General features: G+C 43.8%; 2 protein-coding genes across 2 annotated transcripts in view; both read right to left on the minus strand.

The window, feature by feature from the left end:
- Positions 1-8,629, minus strand: part of PPIL2 (peptidylprolyl isomerase like 2) — a 136,879-nt gene extending 128,250 nt beyond the window's left edge. Inside the window, exons 1-5 of the mRNA XM_065417536.1 lie at positions 8,573-8,629; positions 6,701-6,750; positions 4,252-4,297; positions 3,558-3,620; positions 2,513-2,564 (exon numbers count right to left, since the gene is read on the minus strand). Coding sequence (XP_065273608.1) covers positions 2,513-2,564; positions 3,558-3,620; positions 4,252-4,297; positions 6,701-6,750; positions 8,573-8,604 — 243 coding nt within the window. The 5' untranslated portion in view covers positions 8,605-8,629. The remainder of the gene's footprint in view (positions 1-2,512; positions 2,565-3,557; positions 3,621-4,251; positions 4,298-6,700; positions 6,751-8,572) is intronic.
- An 8,227-nt stretch (positions 8,630-16,856) lies between these two features.
- The window catches only part of LOC135890321 (protein HIRA), a 50,723-nt gene continuing 48,829 nt past the window's right edge, over positions 16,857-18,750 (minus strand). The window contains exon 26 of the mRNA XM_065417687.1: positions 16,857-17,813. Within this exon, the coding sequence (XP_065273759.1) occupies positions 17,697-17,813 (117 nt within the window). The 3' untranslated portion in view covers positions 16,857-17,696. The remainder of the gene's footprint in view (positions 17,814-18,750) is intronic.

The following is an 18,750-nucleotide window of genomic DNA, read 5'->3' on the forward strand; positions in this document are numbered from 1 at the left end:
TACAGTCTCCATCAGCTGAAATTATAACACAGGCCTGTTCCTGAGACAAGAGTCAGCATGTCAGAACACCACGTTCATTATGGCCAGTGATGGCAATGGTCCACCATGGAACAGGGCTTATTGAATTAACATAGTAAGATGGAACAACCTTGCTACAAGACCACTTCATGTTCTACTGAAAGGGAGGGAAACTGCTCTGCGTCTGGCTTGCACACCACACGTCAAAAGAAAAGGGGCTTCTCTGAGTCTATACTACCATACATAAAAGAGACTTCTAGCACGATTACTCCCTCTTTTTGTGTTTGCACAAAGCACTTTTAAACACAATGCTCTGCATGGTTTTAAAAAAATAGGTGTCTTAAAGGTAATCTGACAATCTGGGAACAATAGATCTATCCGGCTTTGAACAAGGTTCCAAAAACCTTTAGCTGATCCGTGGAGTAGTAAGTGCTTGCAGGCTGGGCAGAGTGGATGAAAAGGCCATCATTCCCCCTTTCCCTACCTACCAAAAGAAGAGCTTTGATAATTTCCCCAACACACTAACACCCTTGCAGGTTTGCTACCAGCTGCATAATACTGAAGAGAATATTTGCTCTGAGGCTTTGTCTTCACTACCCGCCGATCCGGCGGGTAGCAATCGGTTTATCGGGGATCGGCTTACCGCGTCTAGTGAAGACGCGGTAAAATCGATCCCTGATCGCTCTGCCGTCGACTCCGGAAATCCACCTCGGCAGGAGGCGGCAGCGGAGTCGGCGGCAGCGCGGCAGCGGTCGACTTTCCCGCGTCCTCACCGCTAGGTAAGCCGACCTAAAATACGCAACTTCAGCTACGGTATTCACGTAGCTGAAGTTGCGTATCTTAGGTCGGACCCCCGCTGTAGTGTAGACCTAGCCTAAAAGAGCCTGCTCATGTTTAGAGTTTGGAATGTTGTATCCAACTTAAGCATCTCCTCTCATCTGCCTGCTGGGGAAGTCTATAATCAAAGAGGACACAGGAGACATTTCAAAGAGCAATCTCTTCCCACAGCACACTATGAAAACAAAGCAGTCTAGTGACAATTCTGTGTAATGACTGCCACCTTGTGCTCAAAGAAGAAACTGCAATTACTCTAGAGAGCATATTGCAAGGAAAGACTCCTTCAGAGACCATAATAAAAGGAACAGTTGTGATCAGTAGGCCTGAAATCTGATCTGTTTTTGTTTTGCTTATATCTGTTTGTGAAGTCTCTAACTATTTGTCTTTTAACCCCCAAAATAAATACTTTAATGTTGTTGTTTTTTAAAACAAGCAGCAAAAGAAATCAATGGCAGCAGCATAACACTGACAATAATGCTTCACACTTATATGGTGCTTCATGTGTTCAAAGTGCTGTACAAACTAACCATTCATACGCAATCCTCCAACAAACTAGCATACATTTAGAATGAAGGGAAGAATAACAAAGCAGATTGCAGTTTTAAGATTTAATCTTCCATGGGGTTATTATAAACAGTGAGATGGAAGAAAAGATTTGAAATTTACAGAAGACATCGTAACAATATCCCTTTTAAAACATCATCTAACAGCATTATGAGCAGCAAAACCTCTGGAGTTATTAGCACAGGTTAAGATCACTCATTTTTGACTGAAAAGAGCCATTAACCAAAGTTCTGTTCCGCTTCCCTCTTACAAGCAGACCTTCTAATCCAATCAGAGCCTTTTCTTGGAACCCTAATTATTGCTCTGACTAATCAGGCTTGAGGGCGTCAATGGTGGTGGAAATAAGGTCAGTTTACTCATGCACACAGTCTCACTGAAATTTCTAGGTGCAATGCAGGAATAAGACAAGCAGGATTCAGCCCCAGGGTTCAAGTTCCAGGGAAACCTAAACATCCCATTGTCAGCCTCTGCCACTACAAATTTTTCAGGCTTGCTTCGTCCTTCCTACCCTCCAAGCACGGATCAGGCACAGACTACATTCCACAGGGAAAGCAATTAGGACCATGAGAGCATTGTGGATATTAGCATTCAGTCAAAAAGATTTCCCATTTTTTGGTTAAAACAAACATGTCCTGGTAAATCTTTATTTTTAGTTTCAACACTTGCCCCTATAAATAGCAATTTAAAAGCCCACAGAACCCATTTATGGAACTGAGGCGTGGTCCACACTAACCCCCCACTTCGGACTAAGGTACGCAAATTCAGCTACGTTAATAACGTAGCTGAATTCGAAGTACCTTAGTCCGAACTTACCGCGGGTCCAGACGCGGCAGGCAGGCTCCCCCGTCGATGCTGCGTACTCCTCTCGCTGAGCTGGAGTACCGGCGTCGACGGCGAGCACTTCCGGGATCGATTTATCGCGTCTAGACAAGACGCGATAAATTGATCCCAGAAGATCGATTGCCTGCCGCCGAACCAGGAAGTAAGTGTAGACGTACCCTAAGAGACAAAAGTTTCTCTCTTCACAAATCAAGTAAGAGCTATAAGCAAGTAAAACAACATGTATTTTATTAATAAAACCATTACTACCTACCTCCCCTGTGATTGGATTAGTCCCATACTTCTTTATCCAAGGAACAATACTCCTGAAAACAGAGGAGATAAAACAGGAAGTCATACGCAGAATTAGGAACCCACGTTCACTGTAAAGACCTGTTTTAGCATCTCCAACTGGTTATGAAAGCCCAACTACAGAAGTATTTGAAAGAGGCAAGTAGCACCATGACCTTTTATCATGGATACTGTACTGCAGCTTTGCAAAAGGTTAGGAGCACACCAACTCCCACCCATGACAAAGTGATATTTTACATACCCTTTAAAAATGTTATTTGCCCTAGATGAGTGAGCAATGCTGATGCACACTCCACAGCAGAATTTTCCCCCACAGTATTTATGGATGGCTCATCTCATTAGATAAACAAAACAAACAATGTCCCCTTCTGACTTTTAAAAATGAAAGACAAAGGCATTTTTTAATCTGCAGGTCTTGGCTTTTGCTGACTGCTTGCTGCAGTTTAACAGTGGAAAGTACATCTCCACAGAAGAAGAAATGAAATCCAATGACCGAATAGTCCCAAAAAACCTCTAAGTGAGCTGAGAGGGAAACGAAGGCATTTTTAGTGTTTTCTAGGACTCCTCTTCCCAATGAACATAGTAGGCAAAGTTACCCCCAAGTGCTGCTGCATGATGAATTTTTCATGTATTCTAAATCTCTGAGTCCCTCCACACCTAAGGTCCCCTACCATGCTATCAAACTGGTAGGAACACAAAAGGCTATGGACCATCATGCAATAGCCTGTGCCAAGAGGCACAGTTAAAAGCACGCTGCTCCAGCACAGAAACACTGTGCATTTACAGCAACAGCTGTAGCCTTCTACATATAGCTATGATTTTGAGAAACAGAACCATTTGAGAAGCAAGACAGGCTTGGACTAGAAATCTAAGCACCAGAGGGAGAGAGAGAACTCGTGAGTTCTAATCCCAGTTCTGACACAGATTCCAATCATGACCTCGAGCAAGTCACTTAGCCTATACAAAAACTAAAACAAACAAAATAAAAATGGAAGTGAATGACTTACAGCAAATCAAAGACTGTTCCATCTGGTGTGCAAACTGGATATTCGAATGGTTGCAGAGATAAACTAGGAAAAAGTACACATTTATTTCAGATTTATCAAAAAGTCACCTGGAAAGTCACAATACTAAACTAGCAAATATCATTAGCTTCTATTTGAGCCCTAAACCCAGGTCTACATCAGTGAACATAAAGTGAGCCTTGCAACTTACATGTGACTATGTGGAACTTACTGATACTGCATCTTGATTTCTTTCATTCTAGCATCTGTGTTTCATCAGCAAGAAGTAAATTCTAAGCACAAAGAACTAAGATGTGAAAGGTCCTTGCAACTTAATCATTGGCTTTAAATGATGCAGGACAGATCAAGGATATAAAACACAGTGAAGGGGAACAATTTGAGCATCAAGTCTAGAATTTTATAAGTATGAACTTATTTGAACTTTGCATGTTAATTCTTTGCAAATTTTACAGTTTATATATTCCTTTTGAACTTTACAGTTATTACATACAACCTCTCAGACACTGGGCTTCATGGAGTCAAAACATAAATTTCAATCCTTGCTGAAATTTTGTTGGTGTCACATTAAGGAACGATAGTTACTTTCCCTGATGTCTGTCTGTTCTATCTACCACTACAGGAAACATGATCTGGTTAAGGACTCAAAACAAAAAATATTTTTTTTTTTATATCTTACCTGCAGTGATCAAAAGATAAACGTCTAAAATTTGCCTGTGGAATATCTGTTTACAAAAACAAAAAGCAAAATAACTTTCATAAATCCAAAGTATTTTGGGCAGTAAAGGTGCTTCTGATACTTATGATTAATCCTACATGATATATATTTGGAAATTACTGTTTTTGATATGTCAGGTAGTAATTTGCTCCTGACAAAGACAAATAGTCTAAATCTTGCGAAACAGTAACAAAAATCAAAACTTCACAAACCAATGCAGAGCAAACCTCAAGTCTGCTCCACAAATCAAACTGGAAGAGTTAGAAAAAGGCAAGCTTTTAAAGTAGTTGAGATACTCCTTAGCCCGTTTCCCCCTCCCCCAATTTTTGTGGTTTTACAACCACATTATCCTTTTTTTTTTTTTTTTAATCGCTTCCTTCTCTCTTTTTAAAACCCACACTGACAACAAGGGAATTTAACCAACTATAAAGGGGAAAAGTGAAACTGACAATACACAAAGAGCTGTCAAATGTACCATGTACAGTAACTCCTCACTTAAAGTTGTCCCGGTTAAGTTGTTTCGTTGCTCGTTTAAAGTTGCGCAATGCTCCCTTAAAACACTGTTTGGCAGCCGCCTGCTTTGTCCACTGCTTGCAGGAAGAGCCGCCCGTTGCAGCTAGCGGCGGGGGGGGGGGGGGGCTTGGAACCAGGGTGGACCAACAGCTCCCCTATCAGCTCCCCGCTCCCCTAAGTTCCCCGTGCAGCAGCCACCCAGCAGGCTATCAATTGCAGGCAGTTCAGCTGTCCCTCCCCCGACTGCCATGTGCTGCTCCTGCCTTCTGCCTTGGAGCTGCTCCTGGGAGCTGCTCCTGGGAGCCTCCTGTTTGCTGTGCGGGGGGGGGGGAAGAGGGGGACTAATGTCAGGGTATCCCCCTCCTCCCTGCCCCCCCCCCCCGCTTATCCCATCCATAGAGCAGGGACAGGGCTCTTACGGAGAGTCAACTTGCTGATCTATTTAAAAAGGCAGTGTACTGAGAGTGGGGTTAGCGTACTTAAAGGGGAAATGCGCATCACTCTCTCTCTCTCTCACACACAGGGTGTGCATCTCTGTCTGCCATGCTGTCTCCCCTCCCTCCATTCCTGCTGCCTTGTAGAGTGTGAGGCTACATTAACAACGTGTTAACCCTTGAACCTAACCCCCCCCCCCCATTTACATTAATTCTTACGGGGAAATTGGATTTGCTTAACATCGTTTTGCTTAAAGTCGCATTTTTCAGGAACATAACTACAACGTTAAGCGAGGAGTTACTGTAAATAAGCTTGGGGAGGGCACTCCGAGCATGAAGGGCCGTCTGAAAGAAGGGGTGGCGATGCCTATGGGGGAAAAAAACAAATGAGGTCTATACTGACATCAGAGGCTTTGACGCTTGGAAAGGGTGGAGGAAAGAATGGGTGAGACCAGGTAAGAGATGTGACGCATGGCTGTGAATGCAAAGACAGGGAGTTTAGGTTTGATGGACAATATAACGTGATACTACTAAAGACACTCAAAGGAGAAGCTGGGGATGACATGGTTGAAACAACAGCATTTTATTTGTGGACAAGGTTAGCATTAGAGACCTGAAAAGAGATGACAACTGTAGGTGGAAGATGCTCAGGATGTGGACAAGCGATTTAGTTATAGGAGAGAAACAGGTGAGATTTTCAAATTCTGTGGAAGAAAAGGTGACAGCGTTTGGCCGAAGCCTGACTGTGAGGGAAGAAAGAGGGTGGAGTCAAATATAACACCCAGGCTACAGGTACCAGGACCCCAGTGCGACTACAAGGATGGTGGAGTTGCTAACCCCAACTGAGAAGGCAGGAACTGGACTGGGTTTGGGAGGAGCTCCGATGTGGTGATGCTGAGATTGAGATGGCAGCGAACTATCCAGGATGGTACTTCACAACACCAGAGGGAAGTGCAAACTGAGGAAAAGGATACAAGCCCAGAGTGGAGAAGGATATCTGAAAGTCATTGGTGTAGAAATGATAAGTAAACTCATGTACAATAAGCACATGGGGTAACCAGAGGACAGGGCGTAGAGGGAGAAGAAAAGAGGGCTAGAATGGCACCTTGAAAGATTCCAGCAAAAGAAGAGGGTAAGCAGAGAAAGAGAGGCACTGAATGCATGGTTGGAAAGGTAGACCAAGATCCAAGAGAGGATACAACCAAGGAAGGCAAGGAAGATAGGACATGATGAAGGAGAGAGCAGACAACAAGATTAAAGGCAGCAGAAAGGAGAAGGGGAGAGCATGGCAAGTAGGCCTTGAGACTTAGCCAAGAGAAGGTAATTCACAACTTCGATGAGAGCAGAATAAGGAAGTAAGGGAAAGGAGACATCAGCACTGAAGTGTGTACATACACATAAAATATAGAAACAGTCACAAGAATTAATGTAGAAAGAAAACACAGCAACTTTAAACCGTTTACCTGATTTCTTTCCTCCATAAAAGTGTGTGTATTCTGCACATGTTATGTACCTAAAGAGTAAAGGGGGGAAGTGTTAATGCTTAAAACATCGCACTACAACACTAACTATATTTAGCAGAAATTGATTACTTTTCAAACTTAAAAAGTTCTATTAATAAGAGATGTTAAACATTCTTAGTTATCTGACTTTTTCACACCTTCACCCAATATTAACCAACTCTGATATTAGGTGTCACACCTTGGCCTTCCTAATATCCAGAACAGGGCCTTTGGGCAATACCACAATAAGAAGAAAAGAATAGTGTGCTGTCACCATATCCTGCCAGAGGTAGTGACATCCATGTTCTAACACAATTTTATTTTATTGCCGCCACGGATGGGAAAGCATAATTCCACAATCACATCAGGGAACTGTGCTATAAGCCTGGGAGCTAAAGGACCAAGGCTGACCCACAGCTCCCTAGCTGTTGTTTCGTATTTTCACAGCCACATTTTTTTTTTTTAATTGTGTAATACAGATATCCCAACCCATGCCCAAGCTGTGAGCTTGCACACAGTATTTGTAAAGCAGACAAGCTCTTGATCCTATCTAGCCGCTTCTGAACCTGGGAGAGTAAAGGCCAGTAATCCAAATTAAGGCCACTCTAATTCTGACTAAATGGGGGTGTTCTGTTGACATGCGGATTTAAGTGGTGTAACTTCAAATTCACACCTTTAGTCAATTCGTATTAACTTTCCCAGATGTCCCCATGTAGACAAGCTCTAAGGCTATGTCTACACTACACAGCTTTTAGTGACATGGCTGTGCCACTACAGCCGTGCCACTAAAAGGCGTGCAGTGTAGCCACTGTTTGTCTACAGGAGAGAGCTCTCCTGCAGACAAAAAACTTCCACCCACAACGAGCAGTGTTTTGGGGGAGGGTGTGTGTTATTTTAAACACCTCTGAACGACAAAAGTTTTGTCTTTTGCTTGCCAGTATCGACAAAGCCTGAGTGTCTTTTAAACCTGAAGATTATTTCACTGAGCCCCCCTCATTCACTGGATTGTGCCTAGACCGGGGTTCTCAAACTGGGAGTCGGGACCCCTCAGGGGGTCGCAAGGTTATTACATGCTGGTTTGTGAGCTGTCAGCCTCCAACCCAAACCCCGCTTTGCCTCCAGCATTTATAATGGTGTTAAATATATAAAAATTGATTTTAATTTATAAAGGGGATCACACTCAGAGGCTTGCTATGTGAAAGGTATCAGGGGGTAGCTGTGTTAGTCTGTATCTACAAAAACAACAAGGAGTCTGGTGGCACCTTAAAGACCAACAGATTTATTTGGGCATAAGCTTTCGTGGGTAAAAACCTCACTTCTTCAGATGCATAGAGTGAAAGTTACAGATGCAGGCATTATGCTTATGCCCAAATAAATCTGTTAGTCTTCAAGGTGCCACCAGACTCCTTGTTGTTTATGTGAAAGGGGTCGCCAGTACAAAAGTTTGAGAACCACTGGCCTAGACCCTGGCCCTGCCTGCTCTACCCATGCAGCACCTATGTGGGAGAGGAAGGGGTCGGCTCTGTCGGCCACTGGCTCAGAGGACCCGCCCGCGGCCTATCGGGCTGCCCCAGAGGCAGCGGCATTCGGGCAGCGCTGCACGCACAGGCTTTACGAAGGGCTTTAGGCTCTCCCGGGCCGAGGGGCGCCGGCTCGGACACCCAACGCCTGTAACGCAGGGCGGGAAGCGCCGGGGTGCCGCAGCCTGGGCGGGGCGGTTGGGGAAACCAGGCCCGGCCACCCTCCCCGAGCGGCTTCCACGGGGGCGGCCATGGCAGAGGGCCCGCGGGCCGAGCCCCGCCAGGACAGCCCCCCCCCCCCCCATACACTCACATCTTATCCTTCTGGTGCTGCCGCTTCCCCATGGCGGCGGCTCCAACTCTTCCCCGGCACAGGAGACGCGCCCCCTACCAACGGGGGGGGGGGACCCCAAGCTGGGGCGGACCACCTAGCTCCGGCCGGCGGGCTCCTCCAGGGCCAAGCCGGCTCTCCGGAGCAGCACAGCGACTTCCGGTAGATCGGCGTGCGCCGCTGAACTGGCCCCCCGGAGAACCAGGCGTCCCAAGTACCGTTCCGGCCGCTCCTTCTATCCCCTCCCCTGGCGTCCCCGGGCTGTTAGGGAGGGTTCTGTGTCCTGGCACAGCGTGAGTCTGCGGGGCTGGGACTCGGAGAAGGGGCACCTGGGCTGCAGCGCGCAAGGGACCGGAGCCAGGATGTGCAGATGCTCCCAGCTAAGCATCAGCCGCTGTGACTTAGTTCTGAAATCTTTCTCCTTCAGGCTGGAGCGCCAGCCCTGCTGCCTGAGACAGACCGTAATCGAGGAGAGGAAAGAGCCTGTTGTAGTTTCCAAACCGCTGGGGAATGGAGCGAAGGAAGGGGGCGAGGGGCTATTTCTAGAAAACAGCAAACCTCTTTTGTCCAGCTGTCGATCCAATGAATATAACAACTGTTAAACCGTTGCTGTTATGAAAGGTAGATCGAGCTCACTAAAGTAACTGTAATAACGAAACAAGGACAGCCTAACAAACAGGAAAGAAAAATGAATGTGTTAACAGAAAGCAAAACCGTGGGTGGAGATTGAAGAGAAAATGCGAAGAGGCGAGAGAATTTACTCTCTCCGTGGTTTAAAGCTGAATCCAGTTTCCCACCGTAAACCCACACCCACCTCGCACACCAGCTATACACCACTCCCCCGAAGCTAAAACCACCGTCCTGCATTAAGTTCCACCTACAGGAACTTAGTGCTGGCTGGAGTTGTCTTTGAAAATTAGGCAAGAAGTAGAAATAGCCAAACTGAGGTCAACTCTACAGCTGGAGGTTGGCCTAGCCTCTCCCCCCTCTCCCCCCCCCTTTGTCATACTCTTTAGCTGCTTGTCCTAAAATGAGGTTTGCTTTATGGGTTGACTTTGGAAACTTTGTCTTAGGGGTAGGGGATAAGGAGATTAGTGGAATATTAAAACCTGCTTTCACAAACAAAACAGAGCTTGTGTTGGCCCACAGACACCTCACCCATATCATAACCCCAAGCTCCTGTTTTCTTTGTTCGCCTTCATCGTAGCAAAGCTTTCCCATTGCAGCTCTCAAATTCTGTTCAGTTTTTCACTATTCCACAAAAATCATTACTTCAGAAGTGAGGGATACTTTTAAAATATGCTAATTATAGAATCCATAACAGCTATTCCAAGCCCAGCCTGACAAAGTAATGTAGACTAGAATTCAGTTTTCAGTATTTATTTCTCTTCAAAGTCAAGCAGACACCTCTCCTCCCACTGCCAAAAGGTAGTCTATAAACGGCTTTCCATTCTGAATTTGCAGTTATGTGAGGTATTTGCATTTCTAACATGGCTGTCACCCTAGTATGTAGGTGCTGTAGGGTTGCCAACCCTCCTGGTTTCGCTGGGAGTCTTCCAGAATTGGGCTCTATCTCCCAGAGGCTGCTGAAGCCAAACTGGGAGATTTTAGACTGCTAAAAGTCTGGCTGCACAACGGGGCTAAGGAGGCTCCCTGCCACTCCTGGAAGCAGCTGGCATATCCCTGTGGCCCCTGGTAGGGAGAGGGGTCTCCGCGCACTGCCCATGCCCCAAGCACCAACTCCACAGCTCGCATTGGCTAGGAACTGCAGTCAATGGGAGCTGCGGGGGCAGTGCCTGCAGGCAGGGGCAGCATGCGGAGGCCCCTGGCCCCCTCTCCAGGAGCTGCAGGGATGTACCAACTGCTTCCAGATGCAGCACGGAGCCCCTTGCTCCTGCTTACCTTGGGCGCCCTGCTGCACAGCCGACCGGGAGCCACCCGAGGTAAGTACCGCCCAGCCAGAGCCCACACCCCTGCCCAAGCCCTGAGCCCCCTCCCAAAGCCTGCACTCTGCACCCCTTCCCCTTCCCCCAGCCCCCAAACTCCCTCCCAGAGTTTGCACCCTGCACCCCAACTCCCTACCCCAGGCTCAGCCCAAAGCCCCCTCCCACACTCCAAACCCCTGCCCCAGCCTGGTCAGAGTGAATGAAGGTGGGGGAGAGGGAGCGATGGGGGGGGGGAATGGAGTGATCAGGGCAGGGCCTCGGAGAAGGGGCAGGGCAGGGGGCCAGGCAAGGGTTTTTGCATTTGTGGGATTAGACAGTTAGCAAGCCTAAGGTGCTGACATATATTTCACCAAATCCCACCTAACATACTGAAGTTTGTGCTGTGCCTTAGGTCCTCCAGTTGCAGCATGTACTTATAATAGTTGGTCAAATTCACTTACAGGGTGAGTTTTCTAAAGAATTTTGTGTCATCTCCTATAGCTGGTTTGTGATACAGGAAACATCTCTCTCTAATAGTTCTTTTTACATTCATAGGACTGATTTAAAATGCTAGTTAGTTGTGCTCAAGTTACTTCCTTGCATCCAAATCTAAATATTCTAAAAGAAATGCAATAAATTAATTACTAAATATGCACTAACGAGGAAAGACTTGAATGCCAGGTTAACATCTTTCAGTGAAATATTATTGAGTTTCACAATTCCTCATCATTTTCTTAGTAGCTATTTAATTATTGGGTAAACGTCATGTGGTGAAAGCCTAACTTGTACATGTTAGTCTATATGTACACCCCACTGCAACTCACAACAACGTACAATTAAACATACTTACAGGATATTTACCCACCAAAATCCACATAATTACTATAATACCTTGCGTTCTTTCTAAGATTAAATAGGCATTTAGATACCAACCTGTGTTGCCTTAGAAATACCTAAAATTAGAGTAGAGTATCTCCAATGTATTTCAGAAACAGTCATACATTTATTTTATCTGGACATCTGTGAAGAAGATCCTGTAAGTATTATTCTTTTTACCCATGAGGAAATGAGGCCCAGAGGCTAAGTGACCTAACTAAAGCCTCACAGGAAGTTTGTTGCAGAGCCAGGAACAGATCTCTGGTCTCCTTAATCTAGTTCTGTGTTTTTCCTCTATTTAATCAATTCATTCTTGCATAATTACGGTAGCTTGTTACTGAGTTAAATATTAAAGTGTTTGTGCTCTGTAATTTAGTGTTTTACCATTAATTGAATGTGTGATCTTTGATTGTTTTCAGACAAGTTTTCTTACATTTTAGTGTTAAGAAATGCTCAGAACTTTGTCACAAATTTCCTTATATTACAGCGGTATTGAAAGATAGAAGACTTCTACTTCTTTAAAAGAAACATAATTGTTTCCAGCTCACCTCCTATAATCTAGTTCAAAACGAAGTCAATCTGTACTTTTTACAAGTTGGCTGCAGTCATTTGCCAGCCCACTTCTATAGCATATAGATTACTAGTGCTCATATCACCTTTGACACATTTATTGTACTTTTATAGTTACATTCAGGGTTAAAAACAATTTCTTGATTTCCCAAAAAATCTTTTGAATCTAAAAATGAAAATGTTTGAAATTTGAATTATCAAACTACAAATTGATTAACAAAAATGACAGCAAATTTCAGACAATCCCTGATCAGTTGTTGACTAACAGTACAAAATTGTGATCTAGTAAATTAAAAGGACACAGAGGCACTCTTAAAAATTAGTTTAATTTTTACTCTGCATTATTTGACACCCTCTTAGAACTCTTAAAATTGAATTACTTCCTCTATTTTTCTTCTCCCACAGATCCAATTCAGTTATTTCCTCATTGGTAGCCAGGGTGAGCATAGCTCTCAGGATTGTTTTCAATTAACATATGCTCAGTGTATTGAATACATTAGGTCCTACACAGCTGTGTGGGTATTTCCCCCCCATTTTTCAACCAAATAATGGATTGATAAAAGATATTTATGTATTGAAGATGATAAACCCCAGAAAACAGGCCTTAAAACATATAAAAACTTGATTAGTTTTGGGCCCAAACTACTTGACAGTCTCTCAAGCTATGTCTCAAGAATTTGTAAAGGCTGCAGATGCTGGGCTCAGCAGTAAACCTGCCCTACATGGAGGTTCACCTTCAGTACTGGGTAAGACCTTTAGCACAGACAGGCCTAAGCCAACAGATAAAGATCTGGATCTTAAACACCTCAAAATTCTAAAGGTGTATAGATCCAGATTTGGTTTTGACAAATATATAGCCTTTAAATTTCCTGTTTCCAAATTGTTTCATATGCTGCCACAACACTGACCCTGTTCAGATTTTTCCAATTTGAAGACTATTGTCTTGATTCCTACACTCAAGTCCCATTAATGAGCATGAGGCACATACCTTAAGGTAGATTAATTTTCTCCTATCTGTTCATGTGTTAGGCATTTAATTTTTCAGGTTAGTTATATTAAGACATTTATTAATTTCTTTACTGATTTCCACACAAATCCAAGTTGTTATTTTGCACAAAAAGCTACTCCCATGGCTGCTGGGCTAATAGCCAGTAGCCACAACTACTAAGGCAAACTCCAAAAGAATGCCTGCAGAGATCAGAGAGATTTCCAAAAAGTGCAAAAATAGACAAAAGGAAATTTCCCATTTCAATGTATTTTTACATTGTTGTTCTTACATCAGTGACTTTCTATAGCAGATATACAGTTACCTGCACATTTCTTCTGTGTTGATGTTAATCTGCAAACCCACCATTTTCATTGAAGTTTGTGATTATTTCCCCAAGTAATCAGCTAGATCTGTGAATGGCAGTTCTCACTGGGCATATAGCGGCCTTCAGAGTTTCCAAAAGTGCGCAGTCAAAAAATAAAATTTTAAAAATGATCTGAAAATAAACTATTTGAAGGAGTATGGGACAGTGCACACCTCTCCTTCCTCCCACACAACAGCTGCAGAGGGAGAAATCAAGACTGAGAATTGGAACTGGTATTTGAGAGTAAATCCATAGGAAAATGTTTCCTTCTCGTTAAGACGCGATATATCGATCCCCGAACGCGCTCACCGTCGACTCCGGAACTCCACCAGAGCGAGCGGCAGTAGCGCAGTCGACGGGGGAGCCGCGGCCGTCGATCCCGCGCCGTCTGGACCCCAGGTAATTCGATCCAAGATACTTCAACTTCAGCTACGCTATTCGCATAGCTGAAGTTGCGTATCTTGGATCGATTCCCCCCCCACAGTGTAGACCAGCCCTAAGAGGCCATTGTGAACAAAGACTCAATGCTGAAATATGTCGAGTCCTCCAACCCTTAAAGCAGAGATACTAGCCACTGGGAATGGGGTTTTCATGGAAAGATTCAGAAGTGGGCAAATCACTAACGGTTCAAAGGGTGGCTTCGTCAAAGCATTGAGAACTAAATGTAAGTCCCAGGAGGGCGTAGGGTGTCTAACATTATGGAAGAGGTTCAATAAACCATTTGTAAATCTTAACATTGCAGGGTGAGTAAATACTGAGAAGCTTTGTGCTGGAGAATGGAATACTGTAATGGTAGCTAGTTGAACTTTAATGGAACTCAAAGAAAGTCCTCCTTTCTTTAGGGTAAATAAGTATCCTAACAGCTCAGAGATGGGAGAATCAATAGGAGACAAACTACAATGAGCACAACAGTGGAAAAACCTTTTCCATCCCTGAAGATAAGTCTTTCTGGTAGAATCTTTTCTACTGTTCAGCAGAAGCTCCTGGATCTCTGTGGACCAAGACAGTTCTTGCTCTGAGAACCATCTAGCTATTAGGCCCTGAGCTGCAGAGGTTCAGGGTGGAGTAAAGGACGTTTCCTGAGTCCGGTGTGAGAAAAGACTAGGCATCAGCAGAAGATCAATGATTGGTCAGGAGAAGAGGTGAAGAAGATAAGGAAACCAAACCTGTCTCCGCCAGGTTGATCCAATCAAGATGACGGTGGCTTTGTCCGGATTGATTTTGTTTAGGACGAGGATCAGTAGCAGCAGTGGAAATGCAAATAGGAGATTCTTCGCCTTGAAGAAGAAAAAGGTGTCCCCAGAGAGATGACCCAAGCCTCCCCTTGACAGAACTGCTCAGACTGCTGATCAGCTATGGTGGTGAAAAGATCTGTTTTCAGAAATCCCCAGGTAAGAAATATCTAAGTACAGATTTGTCTAGTTCCCACTCTCGATCCTGAGTGAAGTGCCTGCTAAGATTGCCGGCTATGGTATTTTGGGGACCGGGTAGGTAGACGGCCAAGATCAGGACATCGAGGCCTATGCATGAGTTCCAAAATTTCATGGCCTTAGCAGAGAGGGAAGGGGGTCTCGCTCCCCTTTGCCAACTTATATAGTACACATTGTCCCTGTTGTCTGTCATTATGCGTGCTATCACTGAATAACTTTAGATCATGGAAAGGGAAGTTCTGGACATCACAGGCAAATCAGGAGTGAAGTCATGATGCCCTGTGCATTACTATAAACATAGCACTGGAACGAGCTGCCATATCAGTCACACACGGAGAAGCTTGCAGCATTGTTCTAGCTAAGAGCTGCTCTTCTGCAATGATGGCTTAAAACTGTTCTTTGTGCTCTTATAGCAGATATTCAATAAAAGAGGTACACTTTGTAGAATTAATGTGATTGTATTTTGCCAGAATCACTTGATTATTAGCAATTGGAATTGCAGAGTAGCAGAAAAGTAAGGTTCAAGAGTTTGTGCTCCTTGTCATTGGATGTAGTGTTTGGATGGTGTTGTCTATGATGCTCATTCACTGCATCCATGACTAAAGAATTTGGTGTGGGGTGGGAAAATAAAAACTCAAGCCCCTAGCCGGGACAATACTTTTTCAATGGTCTTTTAGCTGACGGGGGTGCAGTAGCAGGAATCTGCCAGATAGACTTGGCAGATTCTAATAGTGCTTCATTTATAGAGAGGGCTACCCGGGCTGACGATGGTGCATAGAAAATGTCGAGCCATTTGTGATGTGTCTCCTGCACTTCTTCTAATGGGATCTGAAGGGTGTCTGCTGCCCTCTTCATCAGATCTTGAAATTATTTGAAATCATCGTGAGGCGGCGAAGGGGATGACAACTTCAACTGGGGAAGAAGAAGAAATATTAGAATATGGAGTAGCCTCCTCATCAGCTCTCCTTTCCTGGTCCTCGAATGTATCCTCATTGGAGATTGTTTAGGAGAAACAGAAGGAGCTGAAGAATGTTCCCTGGGATGATCTACATGAGCAGTGTGCACTTCAGAAAACAGTTGCTGGTAAATAGCCCAGGGATCCCAGTATGCCCACTGGGGAGGACCATATGGGAATGGTGGGCACATCCAGGGTTAGTTGTACCAGGTGGATGTTTGGCAGACTTTGATGGTAGAAGCCTGGAAGTGTTCTAAACAGTCCAGGTTCTGGCTAAACAAATATAGGTAGGCAGTCAGCAGAACCCTGCACAGAAATCTGGGAGTCTGAAGAACTCCCTTTCATAGTCTGGTGGAGTGGGGGAATGGAAGAATAATCAGCCATCTTTCAGAAGGTGTTGAGTACTGGGGAGGCAGGTGGTCCTGGAGAAAGATGAAATAGGGGAGATAAAATTGGTTGTGGTACCAGAGGTCTTGAACTCAGAGGAGACTCAGCCTCCTCGGAAACAAGCAGGACTACTTGCGTCTGATGAAGTGGCCATTCACCCACGAAAGCTTATGCTCCAATACTTCTGTTAGTCTTAAAGGTGCCACAGGACCCTCTGTTGCTTTTTACAGGACTACCTTTGAGAACCTGAACTCTTGCGGTATTGGGTGAGCCAATACAGTGACCTGGTGAGTCCCAGCCATAGAGGTGTGAGGTACCGAAGGCTGGACTCACTGTTCCAGTTGTACTGATGGTCTAGGTACCGATGAGGCAGTGGAAGACAAAGAGCGTACTGCCTTCTTAGTCAAGTGCTTAGAATTGGTAGTATCTTGCCCATATATCCTTGGTATGGGACACAAGGATGCATATGGCGCATGAACAAGATGAACAGGTATTGCCACTGAAATCTTCTGATTGAAGGTGCACATGCACACCTCAAGTAGAGTACCCAAAGGGACACTACCTGAAGTAGTAGTAGTTATGAAAACAAGATTCTAGATCACTACAGTAAAATCAGTGTTAAGATGCACTACTCTGGCACTTGGAGAGAAAAGATCACCCAGATAACGTTAGTTCAATATTGATTTCTATACATGTTTAACATGATTCAACCTGTATTACTGTTTAATGCTGCTACAAGAAGACATGAATATCCAGAGCAAGACCATCTTTTTTTTTAATCCAATGCAGTGTTCATTTATTTTTGTACATACAAAAAGAGCCACCCTCTTTCATTTCCCCCCACCCCCAAAAATCTCTCCTTTACAAACAGTTAAAAATTAAAAACCAGATGATGACAGGTTAATTTTGGTACAATTATTCAGCAACATAGCTGTCATAATTAGAGTTAAATTTCCTACAAGGATACTTGTAGGGAAATCCTGATTATTGGCCAAATAAAATTCCATATTACAAGTTAGCAAATTCTAGTACAAAAATAGTCCTTGTGTTAGAACAGCCTCTTATAATTATATTCACAGGTTTGAGTCTATTGGCTGCATAATACCTTAATATTTTATGAAATTTCTTTTTATATGGCTCATTCATCTAATTCAATATAGTGTTGAGCCTCAATCAATCCTCAGGCAAAAAACCCTGAACAGGGTTAATATGCTGCTCAGTGTACTCTGAAGTACTGTGCTTTTCACAGGACATCCAAAAAAATCCCCAAACTGTTCTCAGCTAGTCTCCTTGATATCACAATGAGATCCAGACCCAAAAGGACCCCCCTGAAGTACAGATCCACAACCTTCTGTAGGAACACAGGCACAGCTTTGATGTTCAAATTCCACTTGGAAAACAGGTCCAGCTCCTCCACTCATTTCCACATTTGCCTTTGTGAGCTTCTTTAGAAATTAAAGCTTAGCACTCATGAAAGATGTGGGGCCATTCTGGTACTGCCCCTTTCAGGAGTGTCCCATTCTGGCCGGGCTTTCTCCTCTTCTGTCTCTGGTTAATGCGGTTCAGCAGTTTCCCTTAGACCATGCCCTTCAGGGAAAATCTGGGGAAATACTATTTGTCTCTCAAGATGTCTAGCTGCTCTTGATATTCTGTGAAAAGCCTCTGGAAACGGAGGTTCTGTCCGATGACAGGAAGCAGTTCTTTCAGTAGCTCTCTCTTTCGTAAACCCTGCACAAAAACGTCAAAAATCCTCAAATTTATTTTATATCATTAATGCAGGCATTTGATACAGGATTCACTTAAGATTAGTGTGGTCTCTCTTTATCTTAGAGAGCTGTTTATTTGGTGTCACCTCCTGTTAGTTAGATTTCAACAGTAATAATAATAAAGTCTTTAGGAGTTCATATTAAATGTTCTTGTTGCTGCTTCCATGTGGTGATAGAATGTGGAAGTGTTCTTTGAAGGGCACATGTTTCTTTGGCATATCAGCCCTTTCAAAGGTACATACCTGGTGAATGGAGAGCACGGAAGGTGCAACCTGTTCCATCTATTAGGTATGTTGGACAGCATCAGTGGAGATAATGGATTGTTAAGTGTTTGTATACAGTGCCAGAGAGAATAAAGGAGGTTACTATTTAGGTAATGGAAAGGATGGATTAGGTATAGAATGGAAGGGATTCCACAGTGATTCAAGTTTTTGGAGATTGCTTGCTTGCTACTCAATTTGAAGTATACTTGAGGTTAAAGGGCTATCAACCTTCCCAACAGTTAAAAAGTTACACAAAGTAACCAGACATATCTTCTCCCTTAAGAAACAGTGGTTGGACAAGGCTTGGCTCATACAATTTACTTCCTTCCTTGTGAATCAGCACCATGCTGGCACAGCTTTAGAAACAGTATTTAAGTTAAGTGAAAACTCCCTTAAAAAAAAAAAAAAAAAAAAAACATGGAACCCCAAAACAATGACATGAAAGCCCTAGCAGTGAACTTTTAAAATAAAAGCTGGAAATTACCTATCAGATGACACTTTTAAGGGTAGATCAAATTTTGGGTTCTCACCTTTGGAGGTGTTCTTTTAAATGTTACCAAAATAAACTATGAGAGGAAATGTAAAGTACATTCAGTAATTAAAACTGTCTAGTTTACACACAAAAGGAATGTCTCC

Source organism: Emys orbicularis, chromosome 16 (genome assembly GCF_028017835.1).
Source record: "Emys orbicularis isolate rEmyOrb1 chromosome 16, rEmyOrb1.hap1, whole genome shotgun sequence".
Lineage (NCBI taxonomy): Eukaryota > Metazoa > Chordata > Testudines > Emydidae > Emys > Emys orbicularis.